At 34.8% G+C, this 20,526-nt stretch overlaps 2 protein-coding genes across 2 annotated transcripts in view; both read right to left on the bottom strand.

The window, feature by feature from the left end:
- Positions 1–257: 257 nt before the first annotated feature.
- Positions 258–1,248, bottom strand: MS3_00008032 (uncharacterized protein). Its single transcript, XM_051216371.1, has one exon. It carries the CDS (start codon positions 1,169–1,171, stop codon positions 383–385), a length of 789 nt encoding a protein of 262 aa, XP_051066958.1. The 5' UTR covers positions 1,172–1,248; the 3' UTR covers positions 258–382.
- A 5,914-nt stretch (positions 1,249–7,162) lies between these two features.
- The window catches only part of MS3_00008033 (uncharacterized protein), a 76,784-nt gene continuing 63,420 nt past the window's right edge, over positions 7,163–20,526 (bottom strand). Inside the window, exons 8-13 of the mRNA XM_035732499.2 lie at positions 19,562–19,637; positions 17,442–17,525; positions 14,604–14,781; positions 10,605–11,403; positions 10,369–10,562; positions 7,163–8,363 (exon numbers count right to left, since the gene is read on the bottom strand). Of these exons, the coding sequence (XP_035587187.2) occupies positions 8,283–8,363; positions 10,369–10,562; positions 10,605–11,403; positions 14,604–14,781; positions 17,442–17,525; positions 19,562–19,637 (1,412 nt within the window). The 3' untranslated portion in view covers positions 7,163–8,282. The remainder of the gene's footprint in view (positions 8,364–10,368; positions 10,563–10,604; positions 11,404–14,603; positions 14,782–17,441; positions 17,526–19,561; positions 19,638–20,526) is intronic.

A 20,526-nucleotide genomic window follows, 5' to 3' on the forward strand; every position in this document is an offset into this window, starting at 1 on the left:
TGATAGTAGAGCCACATAACACGGTCAATACCAATGCGAACTATATCTCAAATAAAGCTAAATAATTAGTTACTTTCCTCTTTTTCGAACGAAGATTGCCAAATCATATCATCACTAACGCAATGAATTATGTGCACTGTCGTTTCGTATAAATTGCTTGCAAATGTCAGTAATTTCATTTACATGACTTGGATTGTTAGTCGGTAACTTCATTTGTTAACTTAACAGCAAATTTGTGGAGACTAAAAATCACTAGTAAATATATTCATATCTAAGGAAGAACCGAAGTTTTAATTGACGTACAAAAGACTACGGTGAACTTTTATGAATGACTAACAACTCTTGCGCAACCAATATATCTACATAATAAAACCTCAAGAACTCACCGGTATGGAACTTCACCTTCGTTTAACAACTTCAAAGCATTATAATAAAGCGGCCTACGGACGTTAAACTGCATTAAAAGTTCTAGCTCTGTTAAGTCTAGTTGTTCGGAAGCAGAAAAGAACGAAGAGGTGTCTTCCTGGGAAGTCGTTGAAGACCCCACTGATTCTTGTGGATAACTTTCATCGTGAACCAACTGTTGCTTGTATTGTTCACGCAAACGATAAGCATGTTCCAAAAGAATACGCAGGTCATTGATCAAATGCTCTGAGTTTGATGTTGGGGCCGACAATCCTTTATCTTCGAGAATTTTAACCTTGGACATAAGAGATTCTAAATGTTCGACGACTCCTGCTAAAGCATGGAGACCTAATCTTCTATAATCTAACCCCGAACACGAGCCATCTACATCTGAATCGTTTGTCGTACATGGAAGTGAAGTCTTTCTAGACCTTGACAGTGTCAGGCGGTTTTCACTGAGATTTGAAGTTCTAGAGAAAACCGATCTCGCGCTTCGAATACTTGATAGCTTTGTTTGAGAGTAGTAATCGGCAACATTTGTATCAAGTGTATCGAGATCATCCAAACCACCAACGACCTCTGAATGAAGAGTAGAAGCTTTCGAAGAGCTCCTGGACTTGAACCAATAGTACAAAACACTAATGACTGCACTACCAACAGCAGCAGATAAAAGCATACACTTCAAGCCTTTTCGTGAAACGAGACATTTTAGCGCTGGAAAATGGTTTATGTCCAACAAATAGGGTGATGCACCCCCTTTTTTCATGAGATTGTGTTTTCTATAAGGAACGTTTTATATCCATTTGTAGAATAAAGAATATTATCTTATGGAAGAAAACACTGACCAAAACATGCTGGTGAACTCATGTTCAAATAAGCCACTTAAACTTGATCCAACATCCAATATATCTAGTGCCGTTCAGATGGTTTCATATGGTCTTGGACAGAGAAGAAGCTTTTGCTTAACAAGCTTCTGTATCAAGTAGTAGTGGATCATCGATTATGCTGGGGAGAAACTTCGATATATCCAACGATAAAAGAAAAAATGTTAGTAAACTACGATCAGATACTGTCCATAGTCCTTAAGAATATGTCAAGTTCCCTCTTAAAGAGCTCCTGGGACGTCGCTAAGACTACCTCATTCTTCAACATATTCCAGCATTTGACCATTCATAAGGCGTAGAAGGTGTGCCCACAGTCCGTACTTCTATGTTGTGTCTCTAGTATCTTGGTGTTACTCTAAATGTTTGTGTTGGGACTGAGATTAAGTAGGTATTTGAGGGGATACCTGAAAGTTTTAAGGATGTTGTGAGTCACTAAAAGGTCGCCTCTAAGACGAGTATACTCTAATGGGTGAAAGTTTAGTGATTTGAAGCACTCTTCATAAGGTTTGAATATGAGTCGCCGAACTGATTTCGTCGCTCTCAGTTGAACACATTCCAATGTATTTTATACTCTGAATGGGGTTGAATAAAACTATTTAAGATTAAATGGAAAGATCTGCCACCGAACTAACCGAAGATGCACTTCAACATTACCAGTCCAAGGTTTGCTCGGAAGGCACTTTTGTATCAGTTAGTCAGATTATAGGATACCAACACTCCTTGATCTTATTCAATGTTGAATACCCCTATTAGGGAGTTGCTGAAGCTGTCATTTGAAGTCTGCAACATGTCTCAGACGAAATAATTTGCATTTTGAAGTGTTATTGTCTGTCCAACTTTTAATTCTAGTCAGATCCTCCTAAAGTGTATTAAATCATCAACGTAAAGTAGTAAGTCAAATGATACCTACTAAGGAGGGTCATTTGTATTAATTAAGGAAGGAAGAGATCCTAATATGATGTGTGCTACTGATGTCGACAGATACAAGTCGCATGTACCACCAATCGAAAATGAAATGCCTGGAAGCAGAAGGTTGTAAAAATCGAAGAGAACGAGAACAGAGAATGATTGGTGTGGAGACGAAGGAGCAACAGAGTCTGAGACAATTGATAGATATTTTGCAAATGAAGTATTACTGTATGGTCCTCATATTTTACTAAGACGTCCTGTAGTTTTTCTTATTCGAATACATTTGATTGTCCCCAATTGTGTTCTCGTTCACTTCACTAATACTGAACCCTGGGGGAACCTACTGGGACATTCCATAGCCCGAGAAAATGTCAAATTAACCTTTACCTTAAAAAGCCGATTATTTAGATATGAAGTAAGTCGATCAGTTACCGGTGACTTAATACCTAAGCATTTGAGCTCGTTGACATGACAAATATAACTGACCCTACAAAAAGCTTTCGAGAGGTCTAGGTAAATGATGTCAACTTTCCCTTTGCGGTCAAGGATGGTCATCCATCTGTCCACCGCAGTCAGCAGGTTGGTTAAACGAAAATGACCCTGAAACCCTGTAGTTGAGGTGAAAAGTAGTTTATCGATAGTAAGTAGTGGTGTGGACCGTCGTAAATCAGGGACATCATAATTTTTGAGGGTATTGAAAGAAGTGCTGCAGATCGATAGCTTTAAGGTTCAATGCATTGACCTCCTTTGGAAACCGGTGTAGTATGGACCAGCTTCCAATGTTCTGGTACCGTGCTCCAGCTGAGAAAATGTAAGAACATCACGCTAAGCGCTTTTGCCAAAATTATAGCTGCTTCCCTTAGTATAGAAAAATGGACTATATCTGGAACAGGAGAAGTGCCCTTGTTTAAGCGCTTCAATTTCTAATGCACCAAGTCAGTGCTCATGCTCGCTTTTGGGTTGCAGGTGAAGCTCTCATCGATATAGTTAGTCTGGGATAGTTGAAATTTCAGAACGTACTGTTTTCATACGACTTTGTACTAATCTGTGGATTTCTTTGCGTTCTCTTCGTGTTGTTTCGGTATGATTTCAGGTATACTGCAATGTCCGATGAGGTGTAAGTCAGGCCGCTCGACTGCACTAATTCTAGTCAGTTTGTCAGTTAGTCAATTAGTAAGTCACACAATGTGAGAAGACTGAAGTGTAAATCTTAAAAAATAAAAACGGATATGATAAAAAGCCTGCTAAGGGGTAGGTCACTAATATCTAATCATATGAGCAATGGGTAAGTTACTAGACATGGATCAGGTACACCCAGTACCAGCGAAATATGAATATATATTGGTGAGTGTGGGTATCTTAACTCTCCACTCGAAACTATTCATTGAGTGGACTGTTTTTTCACGTCGTTTTCTTTATGTTTGACTCGAGGAGTGTTAACGTGATGTTCTATGTGTTCATGTTGAGGTAACTTGGCGTACTGAATATGTTTTATGCCATTATCAAATATACATTTTATTCTCCTAAAACCTCCAAGTGTCTGAACCTGTCTTCGTAAGATGTATTCCTTAGCTCTATCATCCACTCAGCTTCTCGTCTCTGTACTTAGTCTAAGATAGTTACAACTCTTTTGGATAAAGGAAGCTCAATAACGTTGTGTACCTCAAGTTGGTGATGCGGGCACGTTATAAACTGTGTCACGAACAATTCTAGGATGGCTGCACCAAGTTTTCTCCTCTTCTCTAGGTAGTTTCAAAGCCAAGATAAAATTATCAGTGAAACCTGTCTTTGCAACCTTCTCTACAAGAAGTCTGTGCGGCACCGTGCCAAAAGCCTACGTGAAGTTGGCAAATATTAAATGGACCGATACCTTCAAGTTCGTGCAGATTAACTAACTGTCTTACGATTTGAACTTCTAATGGCCGATTAAGCCGTTTAAGGAACCATGCTGCAGAGGTTGTTTTCTGTTTGCCGAAACTTAGGGAAGGAGTACTGAAGTCTCAAGTTCGTAGTATTTGATCAAACGACATAGCATGTTCCACCAGCATCTGGATCATTCGAACCTTTTTGGCTTTGGTACCTGAGAGGAGAACTTACATATCCTTCCAGTCAAGTACTTTGTGTCAAGCTCATTGGAGTGAAACCAGAATGATTCTGCCATCTCCGTTAATTCTGTACTGTAAGGCATTACAGTTTTGAAGTGGGTGTTGATATATATCGCCACTCCCCCTGCTCTATGCACCATGTGCCATGCCTTACTAGGTCTCTTGGTCGCCCATGACGTCAAGAGACAGCCATGTTTCCGCCAGGACTGTAATCTATAGTTCCAAATGAAAACACACGTTTCTGATCTCTCGTAGTTTACCTCATAGTCTCCTTACGTTGTTGTGCAGGGATTTTATGTTTTGTCCCACTACTTGGTGTTCCTCTATGATAGCATCTTCTGGTTTTTAAGCAGATTGTTGTTTAAAGTGAATTGTCCAGTTCTATGAAGACTGGCCTCTTCAGATGTTTACCTGTGTAGGGCCTCCTATTAGCTGTAACGAGGTCTCTGTGTTGTGTGTGGTGGGTTGTTGAATAAGGTCAACTGACACTGAGGCGCGTTTTAGATGGCTTTTCTGTCGTCGTCTTGCCGATCTGCATCGGATCTCGCAACATGTGGTATGAATGTAGAGGTCACTTCTCAAGCTATGCTACGAGAAAAAAATCTCAATTGGGTCTCTCGGCCTCTGGATTTCAAAGCTATCAGACGCTGAGGCTTAACAGTCGAATGAGGTAACCAACCAATGAGGTAATCGCTAATTTTCTCAGTGATGTCTTCCATAGAACCAATACCTATGAGCTCAGGTACTTTCTGCCTTCAAAGCGTTTCATATGACCTCCCAGAGGTATCTCCTACTGCTAATGGTTAGTCGTGTCCAACTCGTATTTGAGAAAACCGTTCAACTGATGGTCCGCTAGACACCAGTAAGATTGGTCCTGTAATTTGTGCTGCAACTAGCGTTACTCTTAACGGAGAGGATTCATCTTTCTCTACTTTTTAGCCATTATACAGGCGGCACAGTGTTGCTTAGGTGGTACTCACTCCAAACAGTGCACACTATTTGTTCCAATATTCTATATTAAAAGCTTCCCTCATCTCTAGGAAGCCACTCTCTCGCCCTAAAACGTTCAACAGAATCATGAAGTTTTGTCCAGCAACTTCTTACGCGATTTTTTGCGTTTTGTGAGATATGTTATCGCCATTTTCCCTTCTAACGTCTACTCACCATTCATTGCTTTTAACAACAGCTGGTTTATATATAACAGCCGGTAATTTCGTTGTTGTGTGTGCTCGGGCTGTATCTCTCATAACCGTTACCTTGAACGAAAATAAAGGTGTTGAGATCATAACAAACCGCTATGCATCAGCTGCTATGAAAATTTGTAGTTCGTTTGAATGACTTCAACAATGTCTAGACCACTTGGCTAGATGGTTCAACTGTGAAGCTTCCACTATCCTTCAAACTGAAGTCATCTATTCGGATTTTTCCGTATATTTATGACTGCTTTTCTTGTCAATCTTAATTAGTTGTTATTTACTTTGTCATATCCTCGTCAAGATATTCACGTTGACAATCTCCCTCTTTGGTCAAATACTGGATTCGATATTTGTCCATGACTTTCCTAATTAGTTGAGAAATCGGATCGGTTTTGGTGTGTTTGTTGATTACTGATTAACCTGAGCTCCAAGCCTCGAAAATCTCTGGTCCTATTCATATTCCTTCTGCCTGAAATCTTCATCTTTTTTTAAAGCTAAACATGTCTAGAATTATCCACGTGGATTGATATAAACGAAAATCCATGACGGCATTTGACAAGTAGTTGATGTTCCTCCAGACAAGAAATAGAGGACAATGACTTAGTCCAGAATAATGCTTATTACAGATGGAGCAGTTTATTTTTTAGGTGATATTTAATTTCTTCTCTTGTTTCATTTTATATTTCGGTTTCCGTGTGACTATTTGAAGAAATTTGTCAGGGTTACAGCTTAACAACCTATTCAAAACAGCCTCGATAATCTTGTTGTGATTTCCGATATTTTCGTTATTTATAATGGGACGATCCATTTGTTGGTTTCAACACTGGATCTCATTTTTATCAGTGAGTTTAACTGATATTTTTTGATAAGCTTCACCAGATAGCGAATTTCAAAACTGACCATTGAATCTTCTGAAATATGAAAATATAGCCAAAGTAAAATTATTATTTAATGTGATCAAATTTGTTACATTTTCTGTAACTCCGAAAATAAGATATTAATTAGGATATTCGATCCAGCCAACCATTTATAACATAATACTTTTAGTGTTAAGATGACACTTGTGTCAAGTTAATGTCATCTTTTTGATTGATACCTAGATAGACATCGTAAACTTATTTTTAAGATAAAGAATTAGTAATAATTAGAAGGACTTGACACACATGACATTGATCACCACCCAGTGATCGATCAATTGTGATTACACCTCAGTCCTACAGGAGGTCGATCGCGGACCGGATAGCTCAGTGGTAACGTCTCTGATTGTGAAGCTGGGTGACACAGGATCGAATCCATCAGGGAGCACCAGTTCCCTCAAGATTACAGCTACACCTTGTTGGCGAATGCCAAAATAGCACGAAACACGGGTCCATGGTTTCCTGTTGACTACCTCCAATCACTCCATCTTATCTCAACATAGTGCACGCAATCTCGAGTCACCTAGACTAAAGACCACATTGCAACTTGGTCGATAGAATTTGATCTATACTAAGAAGGACTTGACATACATGATATTGATCACCACCCAGTGATCAATCAATTGTGATTTAGCGGTGTTAATTCTATAATACCTCCCTCCAATGTGTATTTTAATAATTGTGTCTCTTATGTAAGAAGTGACCATTAAACCTCCTAACATTCATGTTCAATACAATAAATCAAGTTTAGTTTCCAAAATCTTAATTTTATCCTATCATCATAATTATTGACATGTACACGAAATAAATACACTAGAATAATCAAAAGAAAAACAAACAAACCAAATACATCAAACAAACAGAAGAAATTGGACAAAAATACTTACTGAAATCTTACAATACTCATTTAAAGTAATGGAGAGAAAAAATGATGGAACAGTTTGTTATTTAATCAATTCCATCCACCCCATAGATACATATTCGGTTATACATTTAGAAAATCAATCCAAACATATGATCACATAAGATTATTAGTTAATCATTATCCTCATAATAAGAAACAAGGGGGGTGGGGCGATTTTTTAAAGAAAATGTTAATAAGAAATCAGCAGTAAATGTATAAAAATTGTAATAGAAATGGATTAGACAAACAACCAACCAACCAAAAAAGGAACATCTGAATTGATTCATGATAAAAACAAAACAAATAAACAGATAGAGAAGCAAACACAATGAGAAAACATAAGAAACAATAAACCGAGACTAGTATAACTTATATTGAGATCTTTATTTCATAATGAATAATATGTATTCTGTAGTAAGAATACTTTAAAGATCATATTATGAAGTATAGTTCATTTGAAATTAAACAGTTATACTGATACTTTAATAATATACTTATATCACAACTCCTATTTCACATCAGTCTTGATGGTGTTTCGTCTTTTTTTGTGTGTGTGTGTGTGTTGCTGTTCATTTTGCACAGTATTCACTTTGCGAGGTAGGAGTACAAGTAAAAAGTTAAGTTCAAAGAGAGAAACAGACAGACAGAGAGGAATCGGGAAATAAAATGATGAGAATGAATAAAAATTATTAAAAAAAAAAAGACACCAAAAAAACTGTACTGAACAATCACTAAAAAGAAGGAAACAAGATAGAAACTTTTCTTTTCAAATGTTAGTTGTACATAATGTGTAATGAAATAATTATTGAGCATTGATTTATCAATAGTTGGCTCGAAACACAAAAAGCTCCGTATTTATCATTTTAGATGGATTGATTACTTGATTCGATCACGAAGATAATCATTGATTTAAAAAAAAAGAAAAGAAAGAACAATAAACTATGATTATGTAAGAATATCTGTCATTCACATGGACTTATTACATTTTCATTAACTTCAACATTTGTAGGAAGTGGAAGTAGTCGTTTATTGGAAATTGAAGACTATAACAAAAAAAATTAGTTTAAAAGAATTTCAATTCCATATTGATAATTTAACGAGAAATATGAACACTAAGAAATAATTTTAAAAAGATTTATCAGTATGGGATTGTGGAGATTATTATGTTTTGGATTGAGATCATGGATTGATTGTAAACCTGGAAGCACTGAACGACCGTTTTGTCCTATTGTTGAACTCTGTCAGTAGTGCGTATCCACGACCCCGTTCGCGGGATTCGAACCTAGAGCCTTCGGTTCCACAATTGAATCCTTGACCTCCTAAAAATTGAACCGGCATCCAGCCGTGTTCATGTCTAACTTCAATCAATCCATGAAATTGCGTGACAATCTTCAATTGTCTGAGGTAGATACCTGTCTCTACTTGACATGGATTAAGTCCACTGGTCACGGCATCTCACTAGAGTTCCGAGAATTCCCTCACGAAGCTAGTCACTAGTGAGCGCATGGTAATTATTAGTATGGGGTTGTGAAGATTATTAGGTTTTTGATTGAGATCATGGTCGCGCAATTTTGTGAATTGGTTAAGGTTAGACATCAACACCGTTGGATGCCTGCTCAATGGTCTAAAGGTTACGCGTTCACGCGCGAGGCTGAAAGCCCTAGGTTCGAATCCCGTGAGCGGGATCGTGGATGCGTACCACTGGGGAGTCTCACAATAGGACGAAACGACCGTCCAGTGCTTACAGGTTTTCAATGGTGGTCTAATACCAACCGGTTCATGATCCCAATAAAAAGGTAATTTGTTCATCAAACAAATAAATTTTGAATAAAATTACAATATACGAAAATTGAATCGATCGAAAAAATCAGATTACTATGTAGGGTTTAAGCTTATGACTTAATCAAAAATTACTTCAATGAGATGAGTCGTATGATTTAGTTCGGTAGTTATTCATAGCTTCAAAGAAGTAGTCGTTTAGTTGTTGGCTACATTCTAAAGAACATAAATTCCAATTATTGGATCTATCGAGAAATGAAGATATATTCATCTATAACCGTTGTATTGATGAAGTATGCACATCTATCTATGGTAATCAATCTTTCTTGTACTTTGAAGTATTTTTTTAAATCTGAAAGAAATGTATTCTATGAAGATGGAAGATGTGAAAAAACTGTAATTGAATCTTTCAATCACTTAAAACCTCTTTTAGATTTTATAGTTAGCCGAACAAGTGTTGAGCGTTATAGGCTACATAGAAGAAAGTGCTCTGTTGTGTAAATTTTAAAGGTCCAAAGACAATCATATGAACTACATTCTTGGTATTTGAATCAAATATTGACTAATGTTGATAATAATCATACGATCGAAAAAACAAATTGTAAACAAAACATTTTTTCTGGTTGGCGATGGAAATGAATAGGACATACATTACGCAAATCATCAAACTGCATTACGAGGAAAGCCCTAATTTGGAATCCTGAAGGGGAGCGGAAAAAAGGAAGGCCAAAGAACACATTACGTCGGGAAATAGAAGCAGATATGAAAAGAATGAATAACAACTGGAAAGAGCCGGAAAGGATTTCCCAGGACAGGGCTGGATGGAGAGTGCTGGTGGGTGGCCTACGCTCCTCCACGAGGAGTTACAGGAGTAAGTAAGTAAGTCAACAAAGTATACTTAAAGACTTTATCAAATGTAAATTTTAATTATCAGATTTTGTCTTAATGTGATGTTGGTGCAATTGGTTATTGATGTTCAACGCTTCTATTGTTAAATATAAGTGAATCTCATATTGTTTATTAAGTTACTGGTTCACTTTTAGATTCACTCGTACACGTGGATTTGTTAACTATTCCCTCCAAACATATAAAGTACATCTAGGTTGGACTTAAGCCTATCAAAGACTGAACATTACGCAATTAATGACTTATCGTATTTTCCTCCCTCCTTATTTCTGAGGAATTATATATATATATACTTCCAGACCTAGCCCGTCAAGTTCAGAATATTTTAATTAAACCTACCTAAATTCCATAAGTAAAACTTACGACTGTTTCAATCTTATCGCTTTCTTGTCTACTGGAATAAGTTGTAGATTTCAATGTACTGTCTTCATCTGTATTTGCTGTTGTAGTCGTAACCTGACTGCTTCGTCTGGGTGGTGGTGTAGGTGCATTATAACCAAATTCACTTGTTTGTGGGAAATCCAAACTGCTCAAACTTGTGTCTGACTTTGTTTCTCCTGTAATTTAATTTAGAAAATTAAGAGATTTAATAGGATTACCTTTAACTTGTGAAGTAAACATTGGTTCCGATGAATTATTACTTGATGTTGTAGAACCTTTTACAGTGGCTGTTGATAGTCCCGACTTAGGTGTAGCAATTTTACTAACATGTGGTGATTTTGAACGAGAAAATCTTTCTGACATTCCACCAAGTCTACTTAATGGTGATGAATTCGATCGATCAGTTGGTGGTACTTTATTTTTACTCAATTCAGAATCATCTAATGTACAATTTAAACGGACCACTTCAGAACCATCATCTACAGTAACTGTTGTGTTAAACATAACACCACGTGATCCACGACTACTTAAACGATTACGCTGTTTTGGAGAATTTGAATTAGGCAATGGATTAGAAGTAGAACTTTTAAGAATACTTGTTGGCATTATAGTTGATTGAACATTTTCTAATGTACTATCACTACTTTCATCCATCATTGAAGTAATTGTATCCGGATTAAAACCTTTAGATGATTGATGTATTTTAATCAATTCATTATTTGATGAATCTATTGTACTTGTAGTATTTGTAGAACTAATTGAATCATCTGAGTAAGCAGCTAATGGTGCACGTTTTTCATCTTTATTATCAATTGTAACAGTGGATGTAGTTATCATTGATGATGTTTTAAATTCTTTTTGTGGTATTGAACTTTTATCTGATTCTAAAACTGGTGGTATAATATTTTTATTTTGTGAAGATTTTTGTCCTTCAAGCGCTGTAAATACCATCATATTCGTGGGAAGATTATCATTTGAGAAAACTCGTCTTTTTTGAATAGCCAGCATTTCTTGCTTCTAAAATACAAAAATATTACATAGATTATTACCTAATACTGTAGAAAATTTCAGTAGATTCTTAAATGGGAAATATAATTTATTTAATAGTTAGATTATTATCAGGAGTTGTGTCGAGATTTTAGAAATGTCAATAGTTGAGATCATGAGTCAATTGAAGCTAGGCCACCATGGAAAACCTGGAAGAACTGGACGGCCGTTTCTTCCGAGTATGGGACTCCTTAGGTCCTGGAACCAAATCTCCCAGGGGGGCGGGATCGTGGATGCTCACTGCTGAGGAGTCCCATACTAGGACGGAACGGCCGTTCAGTGCTTCCAGGTTTTCTACGGTGGTCTAACTTCAAATGAATCATGATTTCAACTATTGAAGTTAGATTATTGTTAAGAAATATTCTATTTATATGAAACATGAAGAATGTAACAAGTTATGAATGCGAATGATGGTCAAATGTAACGTATCTAATTAAGCCCATATCAGAAGGAAAAATGTCAGATGGAAAATGTTATATCCCGATGAGAATAATGAATGGTAACTGTTGGGATCCATTTATAAATCAATACTATACGTATATTTCTTATTGTATGAGTGTTAAATAACTAAACTATTCATATTTGTGTTCTTCTTATTCTAAGCTTCATTTTGACCTATGAACTATTATTATACCATTTGCCATTCTTGAGTTATGTCCTGTCTATCAATTACTATCTCCCATATTCATAGCCCCTTTTGGCTAAATCTTGTATAAATGTTACTTTCTATCTTATGGTACGATCTAGTCTGATTGTTTGGTATATAAACCCAGTATGTTTGAAATAAATGATTCATATCGCGGAGGCTGAGATTGGTGTTCTGGACTTAACAGGTAGGGCTAGGTAGGAATTATGACCGAAAATGACTCTAGACTGCTCGTACAGGTTGTATGCATCATTGGTCCGGTTGATAATTCACAGTTCTCTAATTGGCGGTAGTGTCATTACGTTATACATTAATAGAACACAGGGCACAAGTTATAACGAAAAAAAAACGATCCACTTTTCTCATAACATTCTATTTGTCTATCATCAAGTAAAACATGAATTTATCCATGTAATCCCAAATAAAACATTTGAGTTATACCTTATAACGTGGTGAGAATAATATAAGAATAAAACTAGTATAAAACTTTCAGAATTGTAGAAAAATATCTGTTAATGATTGTTTTAATGATATTTGTCATTTGATGTTTTAAATAGTGAAATTAATGTCAATCATTCGTCCAGGAGATTTTTATATCTCTCTTGCAATAGATAACTTTTACATTTATTGTTCCTTCAATGAAGATAAGAAAAATGAAAATTTCAATAAGACAATCATATAACTACTTTGGTTCAAAGTGTATCGATTAAATGTTTATTGTTAGGTCAGGTTGTTTAAAACATGGGGTATATTTCTTGATAGAAATATATTCATTCCGATTGAATGGTCTAGGACAAGTATCTAACTTTAAAAAAACTGTCAAATAAGTGTATAGTAAAGCTTAAAAAGTCCTTTGTATGTTTATTAAAAGATGATCGATTTGTAAGTTCATTGTTGTTTTTTTACAACGAATTATTTTATACATAAACCGTAAACTTTCTAAGAATCACCATGAACATCTTCAAATAAGTTTGAGTTTATATACAATATAGATGTTTACAATGATTTTGAGGCTAATAAAATGTAATTCCCTTAAAAATATCCAAAGGTATCATAAAAATAGTTTTGAAGTACTGGATGACAGTTTCGTCCTATTGTGGGACTCCTCAAAAGTGCGCATCCACCGATGACTAATGATCTCAACTATTAAACTACTATAATATCCACAAAAACCCCTTTCGGAAATTAATAATAACCCAATAATGAAGACGTTTTAATAATATCTTGATTGAATATTCTGTACACGGACGATAGCTTTCATTCCATAATATGAACTAAATTAGTTGACTAGGTACTTTAACTCCTGATAAATATTTAGTTGTGATTGAAGGCATAGATCAGTAAGTAAATTATTTATACTGACATCTTAATCGATTGTTCTATTATCAGTCATTTTAGGATTTATCGATCAATACTGTTACCAAAACACATTTGATATGAATTGACACCAATCAAATTTTAGAACATTCTGTTTCTACAACTATTTAACATCAGATATAGTATATCACGATGTCATGTTATTTAGTCTACTGACCACAGTGCAACTTGCCCGATGGTTTCTGATTGGCACCGATGTCTAGATTTACAAACCTCGTTAACTACCAGTGATCAAGTTGCATAAATATCTCAATCCTAAAGAAGATCAGTTTGCGACTAGAATAGCCTATTGATAATATCTAAGGTTATCTCATTGGATAATACGAGTTTGAATCCCATGGAGTGCAACAGTTTCCTCGAAGATGCAGATACGCCCCTCTGACAAGCGCCAAGTAATATGACTGAATAAGTACCGGAATGACTAAGGCATCTTAATTAAGATCCTAATCATGAGGTCGATAGACAAAATTTCAGTCGACCGGATTTCAGGAAATAGAAATCGCTGAAAATATTAGACGCTAAAAATTCTCGCTGTTTTACAAAATAATTTACCGAAACTATTATTTTTTCATCACTAAACGTGTGATTAGATTTGTTCGAGTATGTTCAAGATGAGTTGATCTATGAATGAGGGAATCTTCCCAGGTTGAGGTGGGTAAGATATGTGTTACACATGCCCAGCAACAGCTTATTTTGACAGACAATCTCGGATGATATAGGAGTGCGTTTGAAGAGAACTGGGGGCAACCAAATCAAATTATCTTGTACTTTTCTATTCCACAAATCCATATATTTTAGAATCATATTATTTATACCTAGTGTTTTCTACTTCCACTAATACTGTTAATACTTCTACTACACTTGAATTATTTATCTTGTTGTACTAAAGTGATGTAACAACTTGAACTAGTGCACATACATGTCAAGTCCTACGTTGCTTAGGACTAAAATGACTAACTGACTGATTTATATGATGGATTATGGAATAACATAGTGGTCACGAAGTAGTCCATATTCACATCTTTCTATTTATAATGTCGAAAATGAATTTAAGTAATTTAGAGAAATAGGATTGACCAACTCAGCGTTAACAAATCTAACGCAATTCATATTTAAATTAAAGATATGTCATATATGTATATATTACTCTGATTGCTTGTAGTCGTTTCTCTGAATCTGGTTGAATATTTTGTACAGCAGCATATAACCGACTGCGTTCAATACTTCCTCGATCAGCAGCCGCTCGATTGACAAAACCACCAAGATGAGTAAAACGTCTGGGGGAATTCGAGCGTTGTCGATTTTGTATATTTACAATTGCAAGCCTTTAAAATATGGATATTAAAAAAATTTAAAATGTATGTATGATATGAGTTTATTATTATTGTTATATGACAGCTAAAAGATAAATGCATGCTACTTAAAATTTTCTCATGTTTTGGAAATATGATTGGTTTCTATTCTAGACTGATTGATGTAAAATCAGTGGTCTACAGGTTAAGCGCGTTCACGCAAGACCCAGAGTCCTGAGTTTGAGTCCAGTGTGCAGGATTGTGGGTGCCTACTACAAACATTCATTTTGTTTGGGACTCAACAGCTAGATATGTTTATAACCCTTCCTAATAACCTTAAATCAAATGAGATAATTGGTAACTATCTGAACTCAGTTACTCAATGATCAATCTATTGGTATTTGAAGAGGAAGATATTACATTCGAGTCTCGTTGTAAACATCAATACTGTGATGTAGAGATATTCATGTGATGAGATCCAAATAGGACGAAACGTAGGTCCTTAATTCCACTATTAGTCATATACTAAATAAACTAATATATATCTTTTGGTTAGAACTACTTTCATTTGTTAAATATACTATAATCAGTGGAATTAGCGAGTATATATCACAGTATCAAAATGTTTAAATAAACACTTGTAAAAACTACTTACAATCTACTTATATGCAAAAAAATATTCTTCTCATTTTCAATATCATTCTGTCAATTTAATCAACCTTTATTTAAATTACATTTTGTCATCGAATGAAATTAAATGAAATTTTCTATACACAATAAAAATTCACTTAGAACATTTTTAATGGGACTTTTATTTTGGAGGGGAAGAAAAAATAAAATAGAATTTCGAACAGATTGAATAAATTTATAAAACTTTTAATTGCCATCTCTTTAGAAAAAAATAATGCTAACATAGAAATGGTCCGAACTAAACACTGAAATTAGTTAGACAAATATTGATTGAGATCATAAACCAATTGATGTTAGACCACCATTGAAAACCTGGAGGCACTGGACGGCCACTTCGTCTTAGTATTGGACTCTTCAGCAGTGCGCATCCGCGATCCCATCTCGCGAGATCCCAACACAGGAACTATCAATCTCGCGAACGAACGATTAACCTCTAGATCATTGAGCCGGTCGGCATCCAACGGTCTTAATGTCCAACTTCAACTAATCCACCAAAATCCGCGACACATCCACCATTGTCTTCAGTCAGTTACTATCTCACAACAGACCCAGTTGAACTCCACTGGTCACTGCTTCTCACTAGAACTCCAGGAAATACCTCTTCAAGTCAGCCAGTCACTAATGCGTATAGGATGATTATTATTATGAGAAGGGGTTTTGTGGAGATTTTAGTAATTTTTATAATTGAATTCATGAGTGGATGTGGATTGCTGAGAATTCCCATACTGGTACAAAACGACCGTGTAGTGTTTCCAGATTTTCCATGGTGGTCTAGCTTCAACTGACTCATGATCTTAACTATTGAAGTTACTACAATCACCACAAAAACCCTTTCTGATATGAATATTAATTTATTCGAAATTTTTTTGTTTTGAAAAATGACGTCTTTTTGAATATATAGATAATCTTAGCGACACAATGATATTGATTGATTGAAGGAGTCTTACGTACAGTAGTCTAATTTTTGTCAACTATATTCATCATACAAAAAAATGGAAACAAAATTAATTTATAATTCAATGTTGAAATTTGTAAGAGAGAATAGAATGGAAAATTTTTATTAATGAAGTATCAAGAACTTTCCGGTGTTTTTTTCCCTCTATTTAGTGAATGAGTCTTGAATGAGAGAGAGTATGATTTTCATTGAGGACTTCATTTCAAGTTCCAACTTTCAATTTATTTAGTTACTTTTTATCTGTCAGGTTAAGATGCTCTACAGTAGCAGTATGTTCATAGGAGATATATCTAGATAGCCTTAGATTAATAAAACGAAAGTCTAAAAATAGAAAAATCACACTAATATTTAGCGCTCATCCAATGAATGAAAGGAAAAATACTTGAAAACGCTTGATATCATCGCACGTTTATTCAACAGTGAAAAAAATGTATGGTTAATAATCTAACAACAAATAGGTCTGTCCAAAATAATAGAAGTTCAATCTTTTCAAGTACAAAGAGAATAAAATCTGTCAAGTAATAATAATGACAGTAACAATAATTGCGTTTTCTATTTTGTGAAAACTAGACGTATATGAAATAAAGATGTCCATTTACCGAACACTAATAATACTATGTATTTTATTACTGAAAGTTAATCTTTCCGGTAATAGTTGGTGGAAGTACGTTTTCATTGGTCAGTGAGTGTCGATAGACAGATCTGTTATCGTTCATCATCTGTATCATTATATATATATATATATATATATATATATATATATATATATATATATCCCTTTCATACTTTATCACAATCTACTCCTTTCCTGGTCATTGTCTAGCTCTTAGCCGTTGTTGAAAGGACAATTGAATACAAGCATGTCATTTGATCACACAACTCTAAAGTTATATGGAAGCATTTTTGATCATACAGATAGTTCTACAATATTTGTGGAGGAGGACGTTAAAATATACATCAAAAATCGGTAGAATATAGAAAGAAATATACAGAATTTATTTCATTACAATTAAAATTAATAAAACAAAAATATAATATTATTTATTACCGTTTTAAAGTTAATATTGTGCCTTTAATACGTTTACATTTTTCGTTGACATCCTTCAATTGATATAACTGGTCATCAAGGACACTGCAAACAATAAAAAAAGTATCGTAAAGAAGCAACCAATAAATTATGAGCTAAATAAGTCAGTATAACTAGCTGTGAATAAACAGCACAGTGAGTATTATGTTGTGTTATACCCCGATAAGAATAACGAATGGTAACTGTTGGGATCTATTTATGGATCAATACTATGAGTACATTTTTTATCGTATAATTGTTATGTAACTAAATTGTTTATATTCATTTCCCTCTTATCATAAGCTTTATTTTGACCTATGGACTATTATTATACGATTTACCGCTCTTGAATTATGCCCTGTCTATTTATTACTACCTCTCACATTCACAGCCACATTTGGCTAAAAATTGTACAAATGTCATTTTCCATTTTATGGTACGATGTGGTCTGTTTGGTTCGTATATATACCCAGTATACTTGAAATAAATGATTCATATTGCAGAGGCTCGGATTGGTGTTCTTGACTTAAGGGCTCTGGACTGCTCGCATGGGTTTTATGCGTCACTGGTTCGGTCGATAGTTCGCTACTCTCTGATTGGCGGTATCGTTGCGTTATACAATAAACAAGGCACACAGGTTCACAAGTTATAACACGTCTATATCTAAAGATTTTAACAATTGAATAGCTAAAAATGTCTACATTTATGGGGTTGTGATTCCTCATTATTATTATTATTATCTAAGACTGTGATTGGTCAATCGCTATTACCATACGTTTATCCTAAGTGGACTGCCTCGATAGAAAGTAATGTCATAAGTTTTAGTAAATTTCGTCTATCCCTAGTAGGTGAATCCAGAACTCGTATTTCGTCCGATTGGTAACTCGTAAGATAAATGTACCTGCATCCTAGTGTTCAGAATTTAGTCGAGTATCTTTCGTTTCAAACACCAATGACTTGTTCACTATAAGCTATTCAGTTCAAATAGCCACTAACTTGTTTAGTGGATAGAAGGTATTATTAGGTGTTTATGATTTCCCGTTGTTGATGTTCAGAAATGAAATCGACTAGTCTCTTTGGCTATATATCTACTATTATGCATTCGGATAATTTTTAATGAAAGTGAACTTTATTTAACTTTTGCAAGAGAGAGAGAGTAATATAGTTTGATTTCTAGTACTGATAAGTCATTTCGCTATACATTCCCCCGGATACTAAGAAATATCTTAAGATGTTATTTCGTAGTGGATAATAATGAATTCCAAAAAGAATAGTAAGTCATCTTGTTCATAACTAGTGTTTTGAATACTTTAAGTTAGGGTAACTTGATGTGGACTCTTGAATATCTTAGGAAGAATTTCCATCAAAACCTGTCATGATTGGAAAAACAATGGAAATCAAAGAACACGCAAAAGCTCCTTCGTTATATATATATATATATATATATATATATATATATACCTAACAGCAATCATTTTATTTGTAATTAACTTTGAAAGGAATTTTCAAAAGTTCTAACATCAAGTCGTTGTCTGAACAGTATATCAAGATAAAAGCAAGACGGTAATTCGTTGATGAGATCCGATGAAAGCGCTATGTCATCGAATCAATCAGCTAATTCCGACTCAGTGACTCGATTGTAATGAGTTTACAGCAAGATCTAAATCTATTCGAAGATTTGAATTATAGTTTATTTTATTTATATATTGAATAAAAGATGAGTATTATTTTTAATAAGAAGTTAATGAGTAGGTACAATTTCTGGTATTTCTTGAATAAACAGACAGAATAAATGAGAATGAACATCCTCGATAATGAAGCCAAGTGACATAGTTTGAACTTTAATGGGTTAGATAGATTCTCTCAAGATTGTAAAACTTGTGGACAAGTGCAAATTAGAACAAAACGTATGTCAGGTGAGATTTCTTGCTGACTACCTACAACCACCTAACATCTCAGCATAGTGCACGCCATTTCGAATCGCTCAAACTAGTAACCACATTGTAATTTGATCGAAAGGATTCTATCAGTACAAAAGAACTAAGAAAATATATATTGGTCACTACTCGACTAATCAATTATAAATGAATAATGGTATTTACCTTTTCTGAATTTCAATAGCTTTTACTTCCATTTCTTCACGATTATTCAATATTTGTTGAATTTCTGGGTAATGACCTATTATTCCATAGATAAAATATGCACAATACAATTCTTATTAACAACAGCATCATTGAGAAAAAATACAAAGTAATTTAACCATAAGGTCAAATTTTTATTGCCTTTAGAATAACATTTAATTAATTAATGATCAATATGGGGGTTGTGAGGATCATTAAGTTTTTGATCGAGATCATGAACCGATTGATATTGGACCACCATTGAAAACCTGGAAACACTGGACGAATGTTTTGTTCTAGTGTTGAACTCTGCCAGCAGTGCTCATTTATGATCTCGGTTGCGGGATTCAAGTCAAGGGCCGGTAGAGACAGGTATCTACCTCAGTACAATAAAAGATGATAAAGCAATTTCGCTGATTGATCGAGATCAGACATTAAGACCGTTGAATGCCAACTCGGTGGTCTAGAGGTTAAGCGTTCTTGCGCGAGACTGAAGGCCCTAGGTTTGAACCCCGCGAGTAAGATCGTGGATGCGCACTGTTGAGGAGTCCTACAATAGAACCAAACGTCCGTCCAGTGCTTCTACGTTTTCAATGGTGGTCTAACATCAAACGGTTCATGACCTTAATCATAATTAATTAACCATAAATGTATATAAATATTTCAGTAGAAAAGTGAAGATTCGGAAAATTGACGTTCTACATTTATTATTAATATGATTCTTCGAAAGTATCTAGGCGAACACAGATTGTAAGTTTAAGATAAATGTATAATGCATGAAATATATTTATAAGGAAAAAAATATCCTGGTAAAATCTGAATTTTCTCGTTCATATTCAATAATACACTACAGCTACAAACTAATATTCTAAAATTTTATAGTTCAATTTATGAATCAATTGAAGCTAGACTACCATGGAAAATCTGGAAACACTACACGGTCGTTT

The sequence above is a fragment of the Schistosoma haematobium genome, chromosome 4, assembly GCF_000699445.3.
Source record: "Schistosoma haematobium chromosome 4, whole genome shotgun sequence".
NCBI lineage: Eukaryota > Metazoa > Platyhelminthes > Trematoda > Strigeidida > Schistosomatidae > Schistosoma > Schistosoma haematobium.